Source organism: Dromaius novaehollandiae, chromosome 11 (assembly GCF_036370855.1).
Source record: "Dromaius novaehollandiae isolate bDroNov1 chromosome 11, bDroNov1.hap1, whole genome shotgun sequence".
Classification (NCBI taxonomy): Eukaryota; Metazoa; Chordata; class Aves; order Casuariiformes; family Dromaiidae; genus Dromaius; species Dromaius novaehollandiae.
Window position 1 is genome coordinate 15,284,716 of NC_088108.1, and position 22,117 is coordinate 15,306,832.

At 35.5% G+C, this 22,117-nt stretch overlaps 1 protein-coding gene across 1 annotated transcript in view; it reads left to right on the forward strand.

Moving 5' to 3' along the window:
* The window catches only part of LOC112983901 (connector enhancer of kinase suppressor of ras 2-like), a 240,445-nt gene that overhangs the window by 86,794 nt on the left and 131,534 nt on the right, over positions 1-22,117 (forward strand). The window contains exon 3 of the mRNA XM_064518287.1: positions 21,483-21,685. Coding sequence (XP_064374357.1) covers positions 21,483-21,685 — 203 coding nt within the window. The remainder of the gene's footprint in view (positions 1-21,482; positions 21,686-22,117) is intronic.

Consider the following 22,117-nt stretch of genomic DNA (forward strand, 5'->3'; position numbering starts at 1 on the left):
GTATGTGGAGAGGCAGAGTTGCAGAAGCAATAGTTCATCCTCCCTCCCTCCCTCCCTCCCTCCCTTCATTAGCACCATTTGGCATGGCATGTCTTCCTGGCCATATGCTGGTGAAGCACCCACAATGCTATGCAAGCTCTGTTTTCTTCCTATCTACATCACTGATAGTTGCAGTCCTGTTTATATCAATAAATGTCAGTACAACTTTGTACTCTGCATATCATCCACTGGGCCATATCACTTATCATTGATTTTTTTTCCATACATGGAATTCTTAATTGATTTCTGTTTGACAATTGGCAGTGTCCAAGTTACATGACCTATTTCCTACAGGCAGTATTACCATGGTGTTCCATTCTGTCTTAGCTAGGTAGTTTGTAAAATGTTTTAAACAGAAGTGTCTCCAAAATACTGTAGAAATGTCTCAGAAAAACTTAGGCTTAGTGATGCATCAGAAATTTGGCTGCATGTTGGTCATAAGTTCAGTTGCAGAGCAGCTCTGTTGCTTCAGGAAACTGAGAAAAATGTGAGCGTCTTAGCTCAGGCTTTTGGAATGCTCTGGAAGTGCATATTTTGATGCCGTATTTTCCATATGCCCTCCCTAAGGGCTTGGCCATAAGCCCACTGGCTTTAGGGTTTTTTTTCTCGTTTTTTTGGGGTTACACGTCAAAGACTAATGCCTCTGCTTCTATCTCTATGATGCAAACTGTTACACATCATATACATAATTATATGCTGATCTATAATTAGGCTTCTAAGTGCAAGAGTAAAGCAAAAGATAAAGGAGGGATGTGTTTTCTTTCTTCCTTGCCCTGAACCGCCTATTAACTAGACTGTCAAATACAAATCGTTGAAGGCAGGGAACTTTTACTTGAATAACCTATTATGCATTTTCCCTTGAAATTATTTTATATCCACTCTTCACAAATAAACATGAAAAAATTCTGAGGTAATATTATGTCTGGATTAATTGATTCAAACCATAATAGTATTTCTGAATGAAATCAAAAGAGAATTACTAACATGCACAGTCCTGCAATATAGTTTTCCTTTTGTAAGCTGAATTCAAAGTTTTTTTAAACTAGATATTACTTATGAGAATCCTACATAGGAAGTATCCTACGTTGAAAAAAGACAAACGAAAGCAAGCAAGCAAGAAATGTAAGAAATGTTAATACGGAAAAATAAAAGTATTTGATAGGGTCATGCATAATAGAAGTGGCAATATGGTGATTTGGAAGTATATGGATTTTACTTTACAAATTAATTAATTTAAAATGATAGAATAATCTGTTTTTGAAAAAGTAAAGTCAAAGGTCAAAAGGTGAGAATGTTTTTCACTGGAGGAGAGCGTATCGGCACTTTCCTGGGTTTGCTGAGTTTTAAGTACTGTGAAAGCAAAAGTCGTAGGTGAGCCATAATTTCAGTTTCAATTCTTTGACTACTCTAAAAAGACATCTTTTGAGTGGGCCTTTTAAATTCCAAAACCTTTAGTGGTGTTTTAATTATGAAGATAATTTGAAATAATTCCTGTGGAAAAACCCTATCTTAAAAATCAAAGTCCTTTCGTGCTAGTGTGGTCAGAAGCTGCTCTGCAATTATTTATTTGAAGTCACCTAAATAACATCTATGGACTTAAAGCTTCATGCCATTTAGAATTTGGATTGTAATTTTGTTAAAGCTGAAATGCTAATCTGAGTATATATACTGGAGGAGGAGTTCCACAAAGGCATTGGCTGTAAGGAGGATACTCTGAAGAAGAAGTAAAGCCTGGGGAAAATCTGTGATAGACAGTAAAATATATTGGAAATAAGAAAAGGAAGTACTTCTGGGGTCAGCATGGGTTGCTATTCAAATCTATGCATGTAAATTTAATTTAATTAGGACAGTATTGGAGGTCACTTTGTTGTAAAAGCCTCCACAAAATAAAATATAAACAGTCTAGTAAGGAGAAAGACTTTGATAATGAATTGTAGAAAAATAAATGTAAAAAGAAGAAAAGTATGCTCAAATATAGATTTTATCTAAGGTAATTAAACGTACTGTTAATTCATAGATGTAAGCTAGTGAAATGAGGCACTGTGCAGTGATAGTGTTCAAAGAGAGATTAGAAACTATCTCTCTGTTTAGTTAGTGCAAAGGCCATCAGTCCAAGCATGATCACTTTTTCTGGTTGGTTGGTTTTTTATTACTTCTAGAGCATTCCTACCAAACTTATATGAATTTTTTCTAACATATTTCTTTGTTAGATATCTCTTTCTTTGACAAAAATTACAACAGTAATGTTATGTTAGTCAGACTAAAAGCAGTTCACAATAATTTATTTTGAAGTACACCATGCTGAAGAAACAGCAGCCAATCTTTCATAGCTGTCTGTGTATCTCTCAGTAAGATTATTTCTTCAGAATTAAACTTATTCAATTTTTGGTTAAATTGTAACTACTTTTTAATGGCCATCTCTCCCTAGACTCTCTTCATTTTTCCTTCTGCAAATACATTTTTTGCTTTGTAAATATTGTGAATATGTTGGGAAATATTTTTTCTTGCTTCACCTGAAATGTAATTGACTTTCATTTTTAACAAGTCATTGGATATGTCAGGTGCTCATTTCCCCCCAATATTTCAAAGTTTAATATAATTATTCTAGAGTGAAATCTTCATTTTTATATGTTGATGCTCAAGTAGATAGAAATAATTTTTCCTTCTTTGAAATGGAACCCCCTTTCTCTTGGTAAGAGATGAAGAGATGTTCCATCTCCTCAGTATTACGAGGAAACTGGCATATATATATTCTTTTATACACACACGCACGCACGCAACCAGAGAGCTATATTAATCTCAATAGGAAAAGAAGTTCAACTTTTGGCAGTCCAGTGCTATTCATTACGCTGTGCCAAGCCATTAAACTAATACTATTGAATGGCTTATTTAACTATTCCATGTTTTAGGAAGCATGTATCTTTTGCTTAATCTAATTAGTTGCTTTACATTCTCTTTTAGACTTTCAAATTATGCAGTCTGAAAAATAAACAATTTCAAGGATTGTATGTTGATTTTTACCTCATTTCCAAGTGTGTTGCCAATTTCTTGCATTTGTAAAAACCTTTCGTAGATCTTGACATTGAAGGAGGATTTTTTCATAGTAAAGAAGAAACCTGAATGTAGTTCAATATTATTTGTTTTGCCTACTTAGCACATAGGAAGCCTTTAATTTAGAAATTGCCCAGTGTTCCCTTCCCAGAGGTAAATTCAGCTATAAGAATTGATCTAACCAAAGAACAAGGTAGAGGGCAATTTTTCTTGACAGTTACTCAGTTCTTCCTTCAAGGACCACTGCCCCTGTACCAAATGTCCCATAACAGAAACTAGTAACACATTGTTTCCGAGGCTAATCTACTGTTTGCCCATTAAGTGAACTTGGAATACTGTAGGGGTTCCACCAGTGATAGCATGAAAGTTTAATAGGTAAAATTTTCAGAGGTACCCAAAGGCGGGATTGGCTTAAATAGAATCCAGAACCAAAATGACTTAAAATTTTGTGTTTTGTGTGTTCAGTTACACGAGAAATAAGGGCCTAAGCGCTTTTGAAAGTTTTATCCTATAAGAATTTAGCATTCGTATACAGCAATAATGCCTTATCAGTCAAGTCCACATAACTAACATCTAACGAAGGCACTGAACCCTCTGGTTATATGATGGCTGCTTGTCACACAGCCAAGCACAGATTGGAAGTGGCCCTTTTCAGGTGTTCCAGTGTGCACGTGATCTGTTGTTATACGATGAGGTATGTATAGTAGAAATAGTAGAAGAATGTAGGTAGGCTGCATTTTACTGTGATTTCGTATACCTGCTTACAGTTCAAGGGGGAAGAGAGTAGCAGTGAGTGGATTGCAGGTCAGGTGAATTCTAATAGAACATATCTAATTCTTTCCCATAAGCAATACATCCAATCTTCATAGTATTAGGCTATCAAATTTCAGATAAATTACTTCAGGCTATAAATATTTCTGTATTCTTCCTACTTAAGACTGTTAGTTATGCCAAAGAATTTTTCAGGTAAGATAAAAATATAGTCCACTTACAAAGTCAATTTGCTGTGTTGATTCCTACTTTAATTCCCTGAATTTATGCATGTCAGTTGCCTGTATTAGCAAGACAATTTTAACAAACTAAGGAGAGGAAATGGACGTTTGTTTTGTCCTCGCTGTTGACGTAGTCAAAGGAGTTCCTCTTCTCACACAGTTGTTCTTCATCACAGCATATGTACAAACAGGTTCTCTTCAAAGTGTTAGATCTGTTATAGAGCTTGTAGTTTTCTTCAGAAACAGCATCTGTTTAAGTACCAGTGAAAATGAAGGTCCTAATCCATTACAGATTAAATCACTGAAAAAGCCACTATAGGATCTACTGCATGTTTCTGAAAAATGACAAATACACTTTTTTTTTCCATTTATGCTGGCCTAAAACAATCCATTATTGTATTTTATCTGGTTATATTTCTGGGTAAACTCAGTCAATGAATTTTTATATTCCTTTTCATATTACGAGTTACTCTTACTCGCTGGTGAGAGAACAGCACACCACACTAAGTATGGTGAAATTGTATAGCTACTTATTAGGCCAATGCAGTAGCAGAAATTTGTGTAAATTAATAGGTAAGGCTGATGATACAGTGCTGAAAAACCACACACCTCTATTAGAGGCTGTAGTCCAGGGCAGGAGGGAAAATACTGATTGAATTCAGTCCAAGTAGTGTTGGTATACATTATAATTTGTGTATATTCTTTTGCATTTAGTTTGGGGGATGTTAGCAGTAAATTATTTCTGACATAATTTGGATTTACTTTAAGGTTTATATTTAATATAAGTAGATCTGGAAGAGAATGTTTTTGTTTATAATTTCAGCCTTAGAGAATGTTCAGTTTCTTCAAGGCTGAAGATAGTGATCACACTGCTAGGGATCAAGGAACAGAATTATTTTTTTCCCCTTTCGATAAAACAACAGTCTATATAAAACCACTCTGTTTCATTTCATGTTTATTTCTGATGGAAATCTGAAATCTGTTCTGCCTTAACATTGTGTGTTACAGCATTAAGTTAATGTTCGTGGCTTCTCTGGCTTTAATTTCTTTGTACTTCAGAACACAACCTTTACTTCACAGTAGTCTAGTTTGCCAATAACAGTGGAGAGCAAAAAGCAGTGAAGGCCAGCTCCTGTTTCAGCCTCATTCCCCTGCCACCTTGATCCAATATTCTAAATTGTTCTCTGTAAGCTCTCGAGTCCTGCAGACCAGCCAAAATTTGGATACTTGATTTGTCTGCAGCTGTGTGGAGATATCTTGTGCTCTCCTAAGGATGCTTACTTAGCCTTTGTGGACTAATTAGAATTGACATATCCAGTTAATTTATATGAATTATTGTTTTAACTAGAATTTGAATGTGAAATGTATGGAATAATCTGCTGGTGACATTATGTATAAGCTGTGCAGAAAAGGACTCACATTTTCTTTTCTTTCTTTTTCTCTCTACCTTAAAGGAAGAAAAAAGAAAGACCGTTGTAATATTTCTCTGTCCTGGGTCATTTCTTAGCTGATGATACAATATTTTGCTAAATTTCTGCAGTGCTTTTGATAACATTACAGTGGATTTGATTAAAGCTTTGCACAAAAAGAAATCTCTTAAAAGTCTTGTGGATTCTACCACAAACATTAAATTCTATGAGATAAAGCTACTTTACCCCTTCATATTTCTGTATGATATTTGTGGGGGACTTTGAACTGAGCATACATTCATGTTTTTACAGAGTCTTGATGAAAGTGTATTTACCTTTTTACGAGTAAAGGCTTTGAGTGTACAGTGTTGATCACCTTGAAGTGGTGAAGCTCTAATCAAAATTGTAGTGTGGGATTTTGCACAAGTCAGGCTACACTCCTTTTATCACTCTGGCTTTTGTTCCGTCATCTGTTATGTTATAATACTAGTAGTAGTTCTGTCATACAACACCATATTTACAAAACAGATCAACTGTCATAGCCTCTGATTTTTGAGAGTTCCTGCTTTTATATAGAATTTCATAGGCTACAGGATATAATTTCTCTAGTAAATGTGCTTTTTGCATGTCAGTATTTTATGCAGTGCTTAACGCTAAGCAACTATTTCTTTCATTTGTTTAAAAGGGGACGGTGATTTGGGTTTTTTAGAGCTTTATAACCAAAATGTCCTGATTTATATGCATGTAAATGCATATAGCAGAATTAAGTACAGTGAAACTTGTATGAATGGAATGTTATGGAAACAGCATAAATTCTGGACAGTACAGAAATGCTGGTCAAAATACATAGCTATAACTTTAGTTCGGTGTCCTGTTTTGAGACTTGGCTGTGAACTGTATTTAAAGTTTGTTTAGTTTTGAAAGGTGCATAAAGGTTTGGAACTGATGAAACTTTCCTGCAACTGAATACAATGCAGCTTTGGCAGTGGGAACCCATCATTCTTCTGCTCTTTACTGGCTGACGTAAAACATAATTATTATTTGTTGATGCATATCCACGTTAATTTACTGAGCTCAGATTTCCACATGTGCACTGACTTGTAAAAAGAAGACTTGTGTTAGTAGCTTAGTCTTTATCCTTCCTGTTTGTGGTGTGTGTGTGTTTGCTTAATGTGCAAGAGCAGGAAAACTAGCAGCAGGAAAAATGATGAAAGTGCTGATCCACTACTGGTAACTTTTCAGTTTCATGTTCTGTTGGCTTATATGTTATACATACTTATGACGTCCTTTAAAGATATATGCTTTGTATTAAATAATGCTTACTGTTGACTTCAAATCGTTCTGTTATCAAAAATGTGGCTGGAAATTTATTGTCCTGTTTGCATCATGAGATTTAAAGAAGTTAGTGCTACATTCAGTAAAACATAAAAACACAGATTTTTAAGTACACTGTGGTTTCACGAAAAAGCTGGTAAAATACCATCCTTTTGTATAAAAGAGTTAAACTCAAGAATTTTAAGTAGAGAGCGCTCTAGCTTCTAAAGCATTCAGTATATCTTCCGTTGTGAACTTCATTGCAAACACAAGAATAATACTTTAATCAGGATATATTGAAGTAAAAATATTCCTTTGATAAAATCATGAATTCTGGAATAGATGGCTTCCATGTTTTCAGTCAGGAACTAGCATATGGTTTTTGTGTATTGCTACATAACAACACTTAATGGTATGGTATCTCATTAAACACTTCAGTATAAAATTTAAATCCATTAGCTTGCTGAAATTGATAGAATCTTTCCATTAACTTCAACTTAGCACAGATCAGGATTTATTTAAAGCCTTTACCGAAGGTGCTTCAATTCCCTTTACGTATTCTGTTGTGGGAGACATCTAAGTTGCTACAGCTTCGTTCACTGGAGGACTTTGTTGACAGTATGTATTGTATAGCAGTGTGACTAATGCCCAGAGCAGATGAGACTTTTGTGGTTGTGCTGCCCGTGTCCGTGCCAGTTCATCCCTGTGCCACCTGTAACAAGTCTTGAAACTTCTAGCTAATCTCAATCAAACTTGACAGAAAGGTAAGTCTAAAAGATTTGTGCAAGTGCTATGATTATCAGTAGATAGGTGGAGGGGCTTATCCTGAAACAGTGACTCCTTGGGGAAAAATGTGGTGGTAAGTCAGCCCTTTAGGCCTGCAGAGAGGTGGGAGCTGTGCGGCCAGTGGACAGGTACACACATGTGGCAGGGCAGCTAGCTCGGGTACAGCTTAACGTCGGCTCCCAGAGCTGTGCCATCAGTTGCTATTTGTATGCAGATGGCATGGGAGTAACGTGAAGAAGAGGATATGAGAATGAGCAGGACACAAACCATTGAAAATCAGGCCTTTTCAGTACCACTGCTCGCTGAACAACTTGCTGTTCCTTACACTGCGTTTTTAAAGCAGCACGTATAAATATCTGAGGATGACTGCTAGTTTCCCAGTTTTCCAGTAACTTATGCTTGTGGTGCGCCAGCAATGAAAACCCCAGAACTAGAATATGCAGGCAATGAAAGTCAATTCACTGATTGACTCTAGCAAATGGAATATTGATTCAGATTTGGGTAATTACATTAAATAGTAGGGGGTAAGTATATTAGATTAAGGGGGTACATAATTCTGTTTTTGGAATAAAAAGGAAGAGTGATACACGCTGTGACAGGAAGAGATTAACTTACATCGTTAAATTAGAAAAAAACCTGTTCTACTGCTAACATAATACTTAAATTGAATTTTTTTTAAAAAAGACCTCGATATATAATTTTTATTTAATTTTTTGATGTAAAATTTTCTCATTTATATGTTCAAGGTTTTAAACATCAAAAAATTGTCTCTGTAATGGTCTGTGCAAAATGCATTGATAATTCTTAGACTTTTAATGAAAAAACTGCACTGCTACCTATATAGTGTTTTTAATAATTACAGAAAATATTATGAACATATAAAATTTGCTTTTCATTTTTTTAAGACTGTTGCTTTTTTTGCTGGGAAAGATTTATGGTTTCTTGCTTGTGTGTCTCATTTTCAAAATCCTCTTTCCCGTGCAGAAGTCAATGATTTTTTTTTTTTCTTTAAGAGCCTGCTTTGAAAGCCATGCTGAATGATGCAATGAATGTTACGTTGCATTGGTAGCACTGTACCAATAGCGATTCTCTATGGGCAGGAAATACAGGGAGTAAATCAGTGTAAGTTAGGAATGATGACTTTTTCCTGATGACAGGAAAGAAAAATGAAAACTGAAAAATTCCTCATTTCCAAGGAGCAATTCGTTTCATAAGTATAATTCCACATTAAGTTATTTTTGGTACCACTCACAGAATTTGTTACAATATTGGTTGCTGTAAAGCTGTCTTAACTCCTGGGTAATTATTTCTCATCTGTTTTCTTCTAGATAAACTCATATGCATGCAATTCATAGTTGTTGACTGTGAGTTGCTTGTGTGATCTTCAGCATATCCATGATAGAAATAGAGAAATTAACTTCATCCATGTTTGTATCAATGCCAATTCAAAAGGATCTTGTTATGAATTTATTTTTGAATGCTTTTCTCTGAATTGTTATATGTAACATATATTACCAGTTCTGCAAGAACCTAAGAGAAAAATCTTCCAAAATACAAAATGAAAGTGCCAATATTGGTATTTCCAAAACACAAGACCATCATTTAGTCTTTGAAATTTGAATGGTGCCCTGCTGTTTAAAACTCTAATTGTTTTGTGTGACATACCATATCTCTTATCCTCTGTAATGCTGCACTTTGCTGTCCTATAATTCACTTTAAGATGTACTTAAGCAAATTGAAAAGATGAGATTTCCTATGATTGAAGGGTTTGTTCTTCCATAAAATAATGATGATTAGGAAATAAATAGCAACAGTTAATTGGTCACAAGATTTTAGTAAGAAGTAATGAAGGTCTGTGGTTGTTGCACAGGTTGCTGCATTTATGTGGCTTCATTAGGTTTTACTGAGAAGGAAGGAGTGCATAAATACAGATCAAGGAGTATTGGAAAGGTGTAGTATAGGCTTGAGACTTTTTGTCCATGAAATAAAGTCTTTGGAGTTCTCTGAATTTGCAGCAGGAAATTGAAAGTAGAATTTGGGTGTGACTTAGATATTTCTAAATGAGACATACATACAGGTAATAAATTGCAGCAGTTGCAAATGGTAGTAACCACTACTGCAGGAGATACTTGGTAATTGTTTTTAAAAGTTAGCAAATTGTGATGTAATATGTTTTTGGAAGTAATATCTACTAGGTTATCCTTTGGTCCTGTTTGTTTATCAGTGTACCCCAATCAGCATATTCTGCATAGCTTGGTTTTTATACACGTAAGGAAGAAGTCAAGCCATCACAGAGGTCTGGCTTACATATGTTTTTTAATTGAAACCATATACAGATCAGGCCTTACTTAATACTGAAGTTAACTAATTGGGAACAATTTATCTTGTGAAATGAAAAGAAGTCACAAAACAGATTTACTTCCTTCATCCTCTTGGGTCTCTCTTTTGTGCATATCAGAAAAGAAATGCTGCCACAGCTTTATTTTCCTACTGATCTTTTTTTCTAAGAGTTGACATTGAAGCCATTAAATATGCACAGATGTCAGCTTGATAGAGGGCAAGTAATGTACGGTTGGTGCAGTATAATCATGGCTTTATGCTAGTGTGTTTATGAGATGGTTTAATTATTTCATACTGCTGCAATATTAAGGTTTTGCTCAAAAATGAGAAAATATTAGCAATTGCGCTTTGAAACATAGAAATTTAATTTTTTGTTGAAATGCATGTTCACTTCCTTTCACTTCCACTGCCCTTTGTGAAGGTAGTGTTGAGCAGAAAATATGAATGAGAAATTTAGTGGGTAAGTGGTTATGAACTGCTCAGAGGAATGCAGTTCAGGTTCAAAGGAAAAGCAGTAGAGGCATTCTGTCTTTCAGATAAGCTAAAGTACTATTTTAACCATAGATTAGTTTCAGTCTCTCTTGGTTCTGAAAATGATAGTTCATTGCTTCCACAGAAATAACTCTATTGATGGTCCAGAATTGTAAATGAACATGCTAAGCTTGTCATGGACATTTTGATCTAGAAAAGACAATGTTTCAAATAGTGCTACTTAACAACAGTTTGTAATGACTTTTAATCCTAAAATAAAATTAAAAGACATTTAAACCATTATTTTCTGAGTTGATAAATGAAAAATATCTAAGGAAATAATCCATCATAAAAGAATCCATGTTAGCAGTTTCCACAATATGAAACTTAGTTTTAGACAAGTTCTGCAAGTAAATGCAAGAGTTTGACTGTGTATTGCTTAATAGAGTGTTAAAACATCATTCATTCCTACTATTGTTCTACAGTCCCTAGTATGAAGCTCCAGTGTAGGTAACAGTATTAAATAGTTAATTATTAAACAATTTATACATGATAGCAACTTGTAGATATTTAGACAACTATCTATTTAAAAACAGAAAAAAATCCCAAGTACTTGCTGAATATATAAGAGAATTTTTAGAAGAAAAAACTCTTCGAAGGGTAGAGGAGATAAAAAGATGAGAAAAAAAGAATGGAAAAATAAAATTAAGATACACCTTGAACATGGCCAAGAAGCTCAGAGAGGCATGATCCTTAAGTACATATTTGGGATGCATTACAGTATGTCGAAAGTTTTTTAAGACTGGTGACCCAAGTCATCTGGGACCAAATGTTGTGATCAAGAGGTTTTTACTTGTGTAGAAAAACAATCTCTTCGTATTTGACATTGTTATGGTGATAAACAGTCTCCATAACTGAATAGTAGATTTTGGGTTTTTTCAGATTTTAACCAAAAATTATGTTAAGAACTGTATGTTAGCTAGATCACGTGTTTTAGGTAATGTGCTTTTAAATATCTGAAGACCATGTAGGATGATGAGATGTAGTTTATAGCTGAATTTTAAGAAAATGGCATACTTCTCACATTGAGTAGAGATACACATCCTGAGTAGAGGTACTTGTGTGTTCTATTTCTCTAGTGCTGTGGGATGTTTTTTAATGCCTCAATGTTGTATGTAATGAACTGAATTTTCTAATACCTTTCTGTGTTTCAGGTACTTGTACCATGGTAATGTATTCTCACTCCTTCTCTGTAGACAGATATGTGTATAAGCTACTTAAAAATATTTAGGCAAGAGATCTGAAGAAAGGTAGTGAATTCTTGATCATCCTTCTAACCATTTCACAACAGAAACTCGGATGCTGTGCAGTTTTAGCCTGGCATACTAGTTGGTCAAGTCTTGTCATACTTAGTGACTTATCTGAGATCCATGAACAACAGATCTGCTTTCTGTGTCTGTGGTGTCCTCTTGATCATCTTTCTATACTCATTGCAAGGTCCATTCTAGCCATACATTTTCCATGTCTTCAGAGAAGGTATCCACAGCAATATAACCTCATTTTCTGCTTTTCTCTAACTCAGTTCCTCATACCAGATGTCCAATCATGACTTCCTCAATGTTTAGACACAATTTTAACAATTTATTTAAATGCCATATTCTAAAGTATCTATTTCACAGGCTGGTCACACGGTCTTTCAGGTCAGATTTTTAAAGGAAAGGCTATCATGTTTTCTAATTCCTATTTGAAATGGGAAACACATGGCTTCTTTTCACTATAGTGACTTTTTCAAGGCACCTTGAGTTGTTCGATTTGATTGTACGTACTGATGACAATGGAAATACTAAGGCTTCTTTTGGAAATAAAAAATGTAATTAGAACTTTCACCTTATTTAAAAATTGAATATATTTAATCATAGCACTATCTACTTAATGTATCTATTTACAAGACAATAGAAAGGTGTATGAAGTGTTTAGAAGCACTGTGACAAGTTCCAAATTATAGGCTCAGGAGGCAAGAGAGAATTGTGACATGATTTGCTTCAGAAAGGTAGGGTAATTATAATGAAAGGGAGCAGAAGGGAGAGGAAAGCTACAAATAGAAAAGAATTGAGGTGGTTCATGTAATATATTCTCATTTGTATTATGATGTCCCACATTTACATTGTATTACTATAGTTAAATTAATAAATCCTATTATTTTTATTTCTGTATGAAAAATCATTGTTCTGTGTACATAAACTAGGTTATGATACTGCAGATTAACTACCAAAATAAACTGATAGTCAAATGTTACTAAAGATAGTGAAAAGGATTTTTTAAAATTATATATTGCTGCTATTTTACTGATCTAGAACAAGAAGAACTTTTTTAAAAAATGCTGAAAGAAATTCAGACAATATTTTCCTTGAGCTACAGTCCTCAGCCAGGAAGGTGGAATGCGTGTTTTTGTTTTTGTTTTATTTTTTTATTTTTTTAAACAGTGGGATTTATTTACTGTTTGCAAAACAACAGGGGCAGGTTTTTATGTTTTCACAAAATATAATTTATGGTATAATTTAGTTTTAGTTAGCATGTGTCCAGAGATGTCTTCTCTCTGTGTATATACACAGACACATGTATATATATACATACATACATATTTTTTATATACTTTTTTTACACACACACACACACACACACACACACACACACACACACACACACACACTTCACACACACTTTTATTTAGTAAACTAGATTCTTGTAATCTGGTAAAATGATCCTAATGTAATTTCAGAATAGGTACAATTTTGTGTTTTAATATATTTAGGTACAGTATTTGCTCTACAGTAACTGGAACAGCCATTATAATAGTAATTCTACTAGACAGTTACTACAGAAAGATAAGGTAAATTGTGCAGAAGTGGCGTTTTGTGATAAGACATTCTGAGAATTAGGTCATGTTGGGTTCAATTGCCTATTATTCACATGTCTCATTCCTGACCTCACAGTGAATGTGATTATGATCATTACCCAATTAAGACACTACTGTGAAGTGACAAGTCTGACACTGTATGAACTACATCTAGCACAGGGTTTCCTTAAGAAAACCTTTACTGTTTCTTATAATTTTTTTTTAACTTTTCATTAGGCATATCAAAACTTGCATTTTATTATAATCATTGTGCCATTTTTACCACTCAGAAAATGTGTCAAGTTTTGTGTTCCAGTCTCTAGACCAGAATTTGCATACTGATTCATACGATACCTGATGTGTTTTTGTTAGTTGGTTTTGGATGGAGAACACTCTTTGGCGTCACACTAGAAGTTCACTTGCAGATTCTTTTAAGTTCTTAAGTATTTGCTGTGCTAAACAACATCTCAGCTCCAAGACTTCAGACACTGATAATCAGCAGATGGCCATAGGCGGTGAAGCACTACATTTTCCCCAGGCTCACGCAGGACCAGATATACAATGTATTTAATACAGTGTTTCTTTCTTTCTTTTGGTCAATAAGAAAAAATAAAAAAAGACCCCAGTATACTGTAAGCACTAGTTATACCAAAGGAGTAACTGTTATCAGACTGAGTCAAGTAATATTATTTTCTATCTATATACTATTTCAGCAGAACCTTATAGAAATTCAAAATGCTAATTAAAAGCTATATAATTTATTCTTTCTTTCAGCTCCATTTACATCAGGTCTGCTCACACAGAATACCAATTTAGATCTTCTAGCATTTTGTCTGCAGTCTGTGATAAATACTCAAAATGGGTCATGTTCTGTGGGACCAAGGTTTAATACATAATTTTAGTATTTTAAAAGTAATAGTAAAAACTGTTTACTTGTTCAAATAATTTTGAGGAAAAATGTTCTTCTGTGATTTACATGAAAAATTTCTTTTACCTCTTCAATTTGCTACTTATATAAAGGAGATTCAGCTTGTAAAATCTTCTTTTTAAAATGTAAAAAAGGATATGCCTCCTTGAAAATATCTGTTGAGCCCGTACTATGTAGAAAACTTTAGTTTTTATTTGTATCATAATAATATCACTAAAAAAATCTTAACAGTGGATCTTCCTGATGAAATCAAATGAAAATACTAACTGTAGAAATGTCTACAGAGACAAGTATTTTGGAATGAAGTTTGTAACAAGTTTTGTGTTAGGCTCTTAACATTTAAAATATACCTTGATTTCAGAAAGGAGAAAAAAAGTTTATTTTGGGAGTTACCATTGTATTTAATGGCAGAACTATATATGCTAGAATCATAATATGTGATTTTGAATTTTGCTATTATTAGACAGGCTGGTTTTGCCTGTTTTAGCACTGCTTTTACCAGTTTTCAGTGAGTAAGTGCTGAATGAATATATAGTAAAGAAATTCACTGTTCCAAAAGCCTTGTACTATCATGGACATTGCAAGGATGTGGCCTTTGCTGGAGTAGCATATATCTTGTTGTAGCCAACAGGCAGTTGTGGGCCAGATGTAGCCCCTGGGATCTCCTATCCGGCCCATTGTGTTTTCCCCAAGGAGGTTCCACAAGCCCGTAGCTGCTCCTTGGGTGTTTCTTTCCTGGCGCAGTCAGCTCGGAGCCCCGTGTTGCAGGGAGATGGGTTGGGGCGAGGCTCCTGCTGTTGACTTGCAAGTGTGTGGGTGCTTGTCCATGGGGAATGGGAGGGCTTGCAGGGGCAGAGCAGGCAACCAGAAAGGAAGCAGACCTGCTTTCCAAGCAGAGAAGGGGCAGCGTATCCCTATAGAGCTGTGTCAAAGGTTGCAGGTCCACAGCAGCAACTTTAGGTCAGCCTATGTGTTATCTGAGGATGGGTCTGGTCAAAAACAGTCTGCAATGGGGAAGATGCACCTGAAGATTTGTTGAAATTCTTTTTTCAACAAATTAATTCCCTAATTAAGCTCGCTGTATGTCAGTTCTTGGTCTTGGGAAGGGAGCATGGCAGCCAGCAACTTTCTGTGCCAGCTCACAAATATGACAGCTTAAAGCAGCTGGGAAACTGACCGCTAAAGCGTGGAGAGTCCTGCGAGTCTGGATCTGCTGCTTTCACGTGGGTTGGGCGGAGAGCGGGGGAGCAGCCTGCTGTCCTAAGCATGTGTGTGTGTTAGGGACAGAGGGGCACTTGCAGGGGGAAAGGCAGAGCTACTACATGGGTGTAATAGTCCTGAGTTCCTGCTGTCTAAAGCTGAGTGCTGGCGGCTACAGCTACCATAGCTGGACCACAAGGATAAATTGTGGAAATTCCTTAAGTTGATGTATGAGGTAGTGGTATTTTAAATGCCATAACATGGTGGACATATAAGATGCCTGGATTTCAGTCAGAGTTCTGTTGTTTCCTTAAGCCTCGTCAGTCAGGTCTACTGCTCTGACCTTTTCTTTCTCTGAACCTTACAGTTCAGTGAAAATTTTAACATTCTCAAAATATCACCCATGGAAAAAGCTGAATATGCATCCATGTGTTGATGTATACCTATTTTGCATTCCCCTCTACATCTGACAGCATCAGGAAAAACTACTATACTTAATGAAAAAGAAATCTGTTTTTAAGTTTAATATCACTTCTTTGGAATTATACAGTATAAGCTATTTTACTAAAATTATATCCTGTGTCAAATAAATTTCAATGTGCATACAATTTTTTTAGTTCCATATTTCACAATATAGCAAAACAACTTAATTGTTCTTAGTACCTATAAATATCTAATACGTTTTTTCTTTCACAGACAAAATTAACTCTTCTCATAATACAGGTATTTCTCACACAGTTTTAATCTTCACGTATCAGTAATTACAAAAAAAATTGTTCAACATTAATCACTTTTTCCATTATAGTGGTTAATTTTTATGTTGATGTTTGCTACAAGAGTGTGGTCTATTTTAGCTTAGTAGCTAAAACTGTTACACACACAGTTATACTAGTGTAAAGTAATAATTTGTGATGTTATTATATAGATGCAATAAAATATGAAAACACTAAGCTATAGCTGAAGATTTTTGTTTGGTTTCATTCCATTTCTTTGAGTATGTAAACATAGGTGTTATATTGTCAGATGGATAAAAAACTTGCTGAGTTTTGTCACTTTCAGTTAAAAATTGAAGTTTCATACCAGAAAGTGCAATTTTCGGTTGGAATTGTGATACAGGCACAGAGGGGGAGGGTTCAGTGTTCAGTGCATTCTGTTATTTATGCTTGCATTTTGGATTTATAAGGTGAAAGGATGAAATGTATCTTTGGATGTGGATTTCCTATTTTTTGGCTTCCAGTATGCATTTTTCATTATATAGAATATTCAAGAACTTTTATTTTACTTCATATCTTTCCCTCTACTTTAAAAGCAAATTAAATCTCACTAGGGAAAACTACAGTTTATTTCAAATTGTTCAAAAAACCCTGGTTTTCTCTCCAGTGTTCTGCTGTTCCAGCACTTGTGACAACAGTCACTTGTTTTTTCTGTACTTCAAAAAACCAATCAACTGCAAAAGCCCTGGAGGCAATCTGTCCTTTCTCTTCACTCTTTCTATCCTACACTAATCTCTAGGAGCAGCAGTGAAATGGACATCTCAAACTGAAGAGGAGCAGGTAACTTAGGGGATCGAGAGGAACCCTCTTTGATGGATTTGAAAATAAGAGAATTTGCTTGGAGGATGAAATTGCTAAAATTGAAAAATATGTTTTACAGACAATGAGCAGACTTATCCTTAAATCTAAGTCAGTTGTGCAGCTCATTGGCAAGTGTCACTTTAAGCACAGTTCCATCTTGGCCTTATTGCTAATTATATTTTTCTATAATAAGCCAGTCTGGCTCTGATCTCACATTTGCATTTAATTTTCACCTCCTGAAACCCTTCCTCCCAACTCCTATCATTGGATTTGGCATTAGGAATTGCTGAGCTCCAACCTAAAATATACTACTGAATCAGTCTGTCATTGAAATAATCAGATAAGCTTTGTGTAACTTTTTTTTTATGTGAAGGTAATAATGCTGCCATATATTACACTAAGGGGACATAAAAATTATCATACTGTTTGAACAGTGCTTTCATGTGAAAAAGCTGAAGTAAACATTTAATAGGTTTGCCAGCCACAGCTTTTCACATTCAAGTTTTGTTCTTACTTTCGCCTTTCTTACAGCAGTTACCCCTCCCACAATATAGCTGTCAAGCCCACTTTGCTGAAATGGAGCATGTGAGGTTTTAGTCTACTCCTTTCTTTTCTCAGTAAGCAGTGTTCATGATCCAGATTTTGCAATAATGTGACAAACGGCATGGTAGTGTAGTTCTCCTCATAAGACAGTGTTTGGGGTCATGCTGATAGTCTGTATTCATTATCTAAACCTTGTACATCCACTGCCACCAATATAGTATATTTAGTAAGAAAGACTATTTAATAACCTTAAGCATCATGAAATGAAAACAGAATGGAGCAAACCTCAGTGATGGGTTTTTTGTTCTGGGTTTTTTTTTCCTACTCCTGGTATGAAAAATATTCATGCATATATTAATAGCACTCTCTTGACCCTTTTAGAGGTTTGGGGACTCTTTTTAAAGCAGGAGTTATATCTAGGATTTATCCTTCAGAGGAGGAAATCACCTGCTAGGAGATAGAATTTTACAGGCTCAGAAGCATACTTTCTGTGGTGTGTCTCACAATAAAACTACGTGTTTAACACTGAGAGCACAGCTGTGTATGGCTGTAAAAACTGAGGTCTGATATGGTAGCCATGATGTTGATTAAATTTGGCAGGTTTGAGACTATCACAGTTAGCATCATGCACATGAGATGCCTACAGGAATTAGAAGAGATCTAAATACTTGCACTGTCATATTTACAGAATGAGGTTACCCACCTACTTACTCATTATCACAAACCACAGTTTTACTGTCCTTCAAGCACATTAAATGTGCTTGAATAATGGAAGCAGTTCAAACGTATGTGTATAACCACCTGTCTGCTGTTTTCTCATCTGGAACAATCTTTTTTTATAACCCTCACCTCATCAATTCGGTTCCTGACTAGGGAACACTGAAAGGGACCGTAGCTTCCTTCAGTAGTTTTATCATGTGCCACTCGAGTGGGGCATGAAGGGCTTTGTGGCCAGCATCAGGACTCTGCCCGGCAAGCACATCAGGAGGGAAGCAGGTGGTGGAGAAGCACATGCAGCTGGCAGGAGGTGAGCTCTGGTGCAGTAAATTGGAATGAGGTACTCAGAGGTGAAACTTTTGAGGGTTATTTTTAAACATTCCTTTTTCCATTTTATAATTGTTTCTTCATTTCCTTTAAAAATGAACATATGAGATTTGAGGCAACATTAAATTTAGGCCAATCCAATAAATACTCTTCTACAGAGATATTGATTCACTGTCATTTCTGTAATATTTTATCTTTTTCCCTTTGCTGTATCTTATGAAATCTTAGCTAAATCACTGACTTGCATCAGCACTTTTACTGTGCTGAATAATTTCCTTTCATCTCCTGATTATCTTTATGGACATATTTTATCTATGTTTTGCTATATTTTAAATTTTATATTGACATTAATTAAGGTTGCCATCGGCATGTTAATTAAGAAAGCTTAGGATAAAACAACTTGCTCACTAGGTGGATTTCCTCAAACACATTTTCTGTTAAATTTTGTCTGTTTTCCAATGACTTAAATGAGAGTGTAAAATTTGCTCCAGTGTAATATGCTACTAGTACCTAGCCTACATTCCTTGAAATTCAGGCATTTACTCACAGGTAAAGGTATACTCACTTTCAGTAGTTGCACTGGTCAGAGCTGTCTCCATTTCTTGCTAGGATTTTCTAGAAAGTAAACTGACAGGTTCCCAAAGCTTGTCTGCAATAAAGAATTATTGCGAGAAACAGTTTCTGCTTGTTACCAAAGGAATAAGCAAGTCTGGACTTGGATATAAAAACAGGAGGATCTGGTTTATCATCATTGTAATGTGTTGCTGAGTGTACAAGATCATGCTCTTCCTGAGGGGAAACAAAGCCTTGCTCGGTATAGTCTGCTAGCTGGTAAAGACATGAAATATCCACTTATGCATCATCTTGGCACGAGCAGAATTGAGAGGAAAAAAAGGAGGGGAGGGAATTCCTTCAGAGCTTTAATAAAAGAAAGCTGTAAATATTAAACAGATGGCATATTAATATCAAGCACAATTTGCTGCTTAACTATAAGCTTTTCAAAAACAGAATGCCTTACTTCAGCGAAGTAGCTTCACTTTAGTAAAGCTATTGTTTACTGTATGATATTTGTTTTGGAAAAAAGATGAAGAGAACTGTTCTCATCTGTAGCTAGGCCAATATAACTTTCATTTGTTCCGCTATTCAGTCTTAAGTTTGATGCTTCCAAACCTTATTGACTGACTGTGATGCTTTAGACAAGGTATGTATATAATAATGAAACAAATTAATTCTGTCCCTAGCATTTAAAATTATTTTAAAACCAAAGTCCCTTGCAGTGAGCTAACCAATAACATAGGAAAGTGTTTCCATTCCTCATAGGCTGAACTACAAGCTGGGGGGATAAGTTTGATTTTTTTTATTATTATTTTTTTTTATTGTCTATTATTATTTCAAAGGGTGAACTTTGAGAGGAAGAAGGGCTTGCAGAGAAGGCCTGGACCTACACAACGGACATACATGGTTCAAACTTGGAAAACAATTTTACTAAACATTTGTTTCTATTTTGTATGAGTCCATTCAACCAATTTCATACACTTGTGGTCATTCAATACACTTTGCCTTTTTGGTGTTGGAAACAATTCTTCGTTGTACAAATATCCATATTAGCATTCAGCAAGATTGTGTATTGTTTGCTGTTCTTTACTCTCTATTTTAAGAAACAATTTTGGGCAGAAAATTACCATGTGATATCGATGATCAGTCATGCTCTGTAACATGCATTGTTGAAATTAACAGTGGTCAATCAATTCATATCTTGAAAGCTGATTTTTGTTTAAGTGCTTATGAATAGTAAACTTAATAGTTGGGATTTTATTCTAACTTAAACTCTTGCAAATACTACATGCTGTTGTGGCAGCAAAAGATCTGGATTCAATTCAGTCTATTTGAGACTTCTGATGTGAATCTGAGTGAATTATTTAGTGTCTTTGCACTCAGATATCTTTGTGCTTGTCACCTATGTCTAAGCGGGGAATTGGCTGGGTGATAAAAGGACATAGAGACATGGATGAAGAGATATGGATGATGGGAAAAAGGGACTTCGATGTGAAAACTTCTACATAGATTCAAAAAAGCCCATCAGATTTAGAACGATGGAAGAAAATCCATTAAGGACTGTTAAATATGAAGACACTATCACTGGCTGAAGTCTCTGAATAGCTAATAGCTGTTACTACACGCCTGCTCTGTTCTCATTTTCTTCCCTAGGCAATCATTGGAGGCAGGAGTACCAGGTCTCTAGTCTGACCTAATTTGACTGTTCTCATCTTATGTTACATTACAGGATAGCTGTTCACCCACAGAAGTAAGGTTCAGGAATTTTCCCGTAAAGGTCTATATGGCTATGGCTATATAAGGTTTTATAACTTATTCACAGCATAAATAAAAGGGAAGTTCTGTTAAGAAGGCTAAGTCTTTATAACTTAGTAGAGGAACACAAGCCTCAGTGAGTGGGGGTCCAGTGCAACGGGACTGCCTAAGATCTAATCTTACAGGTAACAGATACACTAAGTAATTGGTTAACCTTGAACCATAGCAGGAAGTATGGGCATAGTGAACTGCCTCATCTTCACTTCTTCAAAATGGGAGAGACCTTGAGACCCAGCATATGAGGACTTCTTACACTTTTCCCTCAGTGACTTTGCTGGACATCAAGGGGTTTGGGGACTAAATTTTTTGGCATGCTAAAAAGGATGGATGCATCATGTATGTTCTAAATAAAGTAGCCTGCTGCTTAGTCTCACACCAGGCACCCATGTTAGCCTAGCCTAGCCTAGCCTAGCCTAGCCTTTGTCCAAGGCAAATAAAATTTAGAATGTTTAACCCCAGAGTTTTGTTCACATAGCTGACAACAAAATATTTCACTTAATTGTGTGTATTCTTCTTTCTCCTCAGAATTATGGTTTGGAGACTGAAAACCTGAGAACACTCTCTCACAAGCTGAATGCCTCAGCCAAAAATCTTCAGAACTTTATAACGGGTAGAAGGAGGAGTGGCCATTATGATGGCAGGGCCTCCAGACGACTGCCAAATGATTTTCTTACCTCTGTAGTTGACCTGATTGGTGCTGCCAAGAACTTACTAGCCTGGCTGGACAGGTAATTTAGTATTCCTTGATCCTTTACACATGAGAATAGTTCCTTTTATTTTTTGTATTTCTTCTTTCCTTTTCTCTTGTACTGTTTTTTTCTAGTATTAAAATGGCAGGTTTGGAATTCTAACTAAATTCTGGGGTGTAGATTTCTCAAATATTGGCAGTCAAAATGTGCCAGCCTTTCCCAGCAGGAGGATGTTAAGGCTTTCTCTAGTTACTTGTTCAGATTCTTTTCAATTTGATAGTATTTTGTGCAAAATGAATATTTCTGTGCTATTCCAAGTTGACAAATCACTGCCGCAAGTGGTAGCATCATTGGCAATATCAGAAAGGAAGGGAAGGAAGAAAAGGTTATGGAATTAGAACTGTCCTTCACCCAGCAAAAAGATTAAAAAAAAAAAAAGCTGGAATTGAACTAAATCAGTTAAACAGCATT